General features: G+C 62.3%; 1 protein-coding gene across 1 annotated transcript; it reads right to left on the minus strand.

Moving 5' to 3' along the window:
* Nucleotides 1–131: 131 nt before the first annotated feature.
* On the minus strand, nt 132–3,262 carry BSX (brain specific homeobox). The gene is made up of 3 exons (XM_006105156.3): nt 3,001–3,262; nt 1,198–1,394; nt 132–371 (listed from the first exon to the last, which is right to left on the minus strand). Exons 1-3 carry the CDS (start codon nt 3,260–3,262, stop codon nt 132–134), a joined length of 699 nt encoding a protein of 232 aa, XP_006105218.1.
* Between the last annotated feature and the right edge of the window lie 1,678 nt (nt 3,263–4,940).

Genomic DNA, 4,940 nt, shown 5'->3' on the forward strand with positions numbered 1-4,940 from the left:
GCCCGGGCGGTGCAGGACGACAGGGCGTTTTGTTTCCTTCCGGGAGCGGGTCTCTGGAGCCGCCGGGCCTTCGGGTCGGGGAGGGAGCGCGCCCGGCCCACGGCCCCTTCCCGCCTCCCGCCTCCCGCCGCTCAGAGCCCCCGCGGCGCCGAGCCCGGCTCCCCCTCGTCCCCGATGTCCACCTCGTCCTCTGGCTCCGCGAGCGCGAAGGGGCCGGCGGGCAGCCCAGGCCGGACCTCGGCGGGCGCGGCTTCGGGGCCGCGGGGGCTTCCCGCGGGGCTCTCGGGCGCACCCGGCGCTTTGGGCTCGTCCTGACTTTTCCTCAGCTGCTTTTTATGCTTCATCCGCCGGTTCTGGAACCACGTTTTCACCTGATTTCAGGGAGAAAAATAGAAAACCCGTCATTCCTCCAGACCCACGGCGACCGGCCTGAGGTCTGAGCGTGGCTGGGGGTGAGGAAGATGGACCGATGGACCGCGACCACTCAGGGGCTGGGACCGCGCTCCCGGCGAAGCCACCCCGACTGCGCACAGGCCAGTCCTGGGCTCCGGAGGGAACCCCCGAAACAGCACGAGGGTCCGCGGTGTGGGGAACACTAGGCCTGTTTGCTCAGAATCGCCGTCAGCGAGCGTGACGCCTCCTGTACTGCCCGCGCGCCCGACATGGCGCCTGAACCCCTGGCCAGCGGTTCCTGGACGGCAACGGGGACCCAACTGCGGTTGTCAGCAGAGGCGGTTCCCGCCCCGCAGGCCAGCGGCGGCAGCACGTGGGTGCGGGTGGCAGTGAGCGCGGGATGCGCGGGGAGGGCGCGGGGGTGCGGAGGGGGTGAGGCTGCAGCGCCTCTGGAGGAAGGCGAGCGGCTCCGAAGGACCGGGCCTGGGGTCAGCCTCCAGGGCACGGGGGCGGGTGAGAGCCTGGCCGCTGAGGCTGAACTAAGAAGACAACCGTCCTGCGCGGCTGTTCTCGGGACAGGGACCCCCGTCTGACGGGGACCCGCCCTGGGGGAGGAGAAGCCGGAGCCCGGAGCTGCGGCTCGCGAGCAGGGGCGGCGGTCGGATCGCGAGGCTGACGCGGGGCTGGGAGCGGCTGTGCGGGCGGAGGGGCCTCGAAGCCGCCTGGGATGGAGGGGCGCGGTCCTGCCCTCGGGCACCCTGCGGGGCGGAGAGGGGGATGGGGGAGCCTCCCGCGCTGGCCCACCTGCGTCTCGGACAGGCTGAGCGCCGTGGCCAGCTCCACCCGCTCGGGCGTGGACAGGTAGCGCTGGATCTCGAACCTCTTCTCCAGGCCCGACAGCTGCGAGTCCGAGAACACGGTGCGGGCTTTGCGGCGGCGGCAGTGCTTCCCGGGCAGCTCGGCGGGCGGCGGGTGCGGGAACAGCGCGGGGACCGGCACGCCTGCGGGGAGAAGCCGCCCGGGGCGTCAGGCGCTAGCAGCCCGCTCCGCACCCTCCTCCGCCCGCGCCTCCCCAGCCTTCTGTGGCCGCGGGTCCCGGAGCCTCGGCCCCGCCCGGGAACCGCAGGGCATCGGGAGTCGGGGTCGGGGATGCCGCTCGGAGGTCTTTAGCGGGAAGCCGCCTAGAAACCCCACAGCGAGCAGCGGGGAGACGGGAGGAGCTGGTAAAAGAGCCGGGGGCTTCCTAGCGCGCCGCGTCCACCTTCTGTCGCGACACCCAAGTTTTCTTGCAAACACCGGACGGTCCGGGAGCCGGTCCCCCTCCTGCACCCCGTCCTTCCAGGCCCCGCGGCGCGGCCGCGGTCTCGTCTCCAAACGCTCTCCCCGAGCCCGCGGGTTCCCGCCGGCGGCCCAGGACCCGGAGCCCGTCCGAGGGGCAATCCCGCCTCGAGCGGCCCCTTGTCAGCCTCGGGGAGCCCGGGGACCCCTCTTTCTATGTGCTCATCGTGCTCCTCATTCTCTCCTCGACCCGGCAGAAGGACTGCGCGCTTTCCCCACCGTCGCGGGCTCCCTGGGTCGGAGCGGCGAACCGCCACCGGCGCCCACAGGCCGATGGATCCGGGAAACGACCGCCAACACGGAAACCCGCAGCCGGGCGCCGGGGCTTCGGCCGCCGCTATTTGGGGGGAAAGGGTGTGCCGGCGGGTGCCGACGCCGAGCCGAGAGTGGGACTTGGATGCGGCCTGACTCCCTCCCGACCCCGTGCCCTCGCCGGGCTTCCCGCTCCACAAACACCTTTAGCTTTTGTTGTGGCTTCACCAGCCGCCTCGTGTCTCCGCAGCCCCGCCGGGCCTCGGGGAGTGACTGTGTCCTACTCCGGCCGGAATAAAAGTGCCGGGAGAGGTGGCGGGGCTTCCGGAGAGAGGCGGCAACCTGGTGTCCCCGCCGCCCCGCACCAGACGTGGCCGGTGCCTGCTTGCTCTCGCCCGGTCTGCAGTCACAGTGCTTTGGGGCCGGGCTCCCAGAGGCCAGCAAAGGGCTTAAGACTGTGAGTTAAAGGCGAGACGTTGGGAGTAAAGAGAGTTAAAGAGCAGCCGCGTCCCTCCCTCTCTTTTTCTTACCCTTTCGCCCTTATTCTGGCGCCCAAACCTCCGTCCTCAGAATATCCCAACCCTCGTCCACTCCTAGGCCTCCGCCGCCTGGGTGGTGAGTGCACAGCCCCTGGGAGGGTCCTGTGGATTTCTGATTACAAAGTTGAGGTCTGTCCAAGGGGGTGAAGGGGCCTGGGGTCTCCCTCCGAGCAGGCAGACAGCGAGTGGGGACTGAGAGCTGGACCAAGTGGCCAGAAAGACCCCGAGGGAGGGGACTGGGCACTGCCCGCCACCAAGAACAGCACCCCCCTTCCAGCCCCTCTCGCTGGCATGTCCCCCATGGTGAAGGGCACAGAGCGACAGGAGTCACCCGTGGGTGGGCATGCCGCCAGCGAGCTCTGCTGCTCACAGCCACAGCCCTCATCTTCTACCTCTCACTCAGGGAAGGAGGCGACAGGCCAGGCTGCGCCCGCCGTGGCCTTCTCTAGGCTCCCACAGTTGGAGACCCGTTACTTACCCGAAGTGGTGAGGAAGTAGGGGTGGTGGTGGTCTCCCTTATGCAGAGGGTGATGGGGGTGAGGAGCCAGGAGGGTGGGGGTGGGCATGAGGGGGTAGCCATAGTCTAGCAGAGGCACCCGGGAGGCCAGGGAGCTGGCGAAATGGTCGGGGGGCACCTCCCTGAGTGGCTTGGGCTTGTGCAGCAGGATGTCCTCAATGAAGAAAGACGTGGGCCTCTGAGAAGATGCGGGGTGTAGGGGGGAGGTGAAGTTGAGGTTCATCTTGGTCCGAGCCCCCCAACACAGAAAGAAGGCCCAGGAGGAAGTGTAGGGAGCAGGCAGCGGCTCCGCACGCCCGGCCAGGAGCCGACAGCCACCCCTCGAGGCTGGGATCTCCAGGCTCTCCCCCGGCCCTGGGCTACCCCTGGCGCTGGAGGCGAGAAGACTAGCTCCTGGGTAGGTTGGGTCTGAGTGTAGGAGAATTGGCAGCTTGGAGAGGGGGCCAGGAGAGCCAATGGCGAGGCTGCCAGCAGCGGAGGGGCGGGTGCGGGCTCGGGGCGTGGCGGGGAGCTGTCCGCGGTGCTGAATCCGGCCTTCCGGACCCGGGAGAGCGGAGGAGACCGGGTTCTTGCTCCTACCAAGATTCTCCACCCTAATTTCTGCCCCTCCAACTGCAGGAGCTGTTTGCTCCCAGCTGTTTTTAAAGAACGCTAAAAAGACAAAGTCTCTGTCCCCCAACAACTCCTCTTTAGAGAACAGAAAGCCCTTAAAAGGCCCAAAGCAATAGGGATAAGGCACTTATTTTGGCATTTGGGTCTGAGTTTTAAAATTTTAGAAAAATGGCCCTGCAGGGTGTGACTCAGTAGATGAGCATCGACCAATGAACCAGGAGCTCATGGTTCAATTCCTGATCAGGGCACATGCCCAGGTTGCGGGCTCGATCCCCAGTAGGGGGCGTGCAGGAGGCAGCCAATTCTCTGTCATCATTGATGTTTCTCTCTCTCTCCCTCTCCCTTCCTCTCTGAAATCAATAAAAATGTATTTTTAAAAATAAATAAATATTTAGAAAAATGAAAGCAAAGGAGAAGTGAGAAGAGAGTCCACGTCTGATAGACCCACCCTAAATTGATGGCTGAAGGATGACTAGATTGTTGAGGTAGATAAATAAAATGATGGATCGTAATATTCTCGACCTCAGTTATAGAGGGTGGTGTGAGGGAAGTTATATCTGCATCAGTCAAGTAATATGGTCTGTGTAAATCTGTCCAGAGCTACTCTTAACGCCAGTCTCCACCTCCTATCAAATTTCATTATCTCCTCCTCACTCCACTCGCAGGGCTTGCTATTTCTGCTAGACTTACCCCTTTCAACCTCCCCCGTCCCCCCCCCGACCCCCCCCACACACACACACACATACTAGTATACTTGTGCTAAGGTTTTTTGTCTCCCATTCCCTTTCCAGCCTTTCTTTTCATTTCCTTCCCTCCCAATATTTGTTTTCCTGTTTGTCTTTTTCTAATCTGTCACATTTATTTCCCTTGAGTCAATTTGCTAAAATGAAGTTGATCATCTCCAGCACAGCCGGGCTAACTTTGGCTCGCATCTCCAAAAATTGCTCTAATTATTGGTGTTAAACTCAAGGAAATTAAAAGAAGCCACTTCTCTTCCATCTCCCCATTTTTAAGCTCTAATTTGTTGAAATCTAGTTGTCATCACAATTCCAATCACTACTGCTAATAGCAAAAGTGTTTTAATAGACACTGAGTCCTCACAACCCATGCTATTAGGTAATTAGAGGAGGTGTTAGAAAGCCAAGTGCTAATCCTTGGGCGCCTGGGTAGAATTTTCATCTGATCTAGCAGGTAAAACAAATTAATTACCAGAATCAATTAGGCCCCAAACTACAGTGCTGCAGGAAGTGGGAGCGCCGTGCTCCATATGGATGACCTGGTAAAAATGG

The sequence above is a fragment of the Myotis lucifugus genome, unplaced genomic scaffold (genome assembly GCF_000147115.1).
Source record: "Myotis lucifugus unplaced genomic scaffold, Myoluc2.0 scaffold_642, whole genome shotgun sequence".
Lineage (NCBI taxonomy): Eukaryota > Metazoa > Chordata > Mammalia > Chiroptera > Vespertilionidae > Myotis > Myotis lucifugus.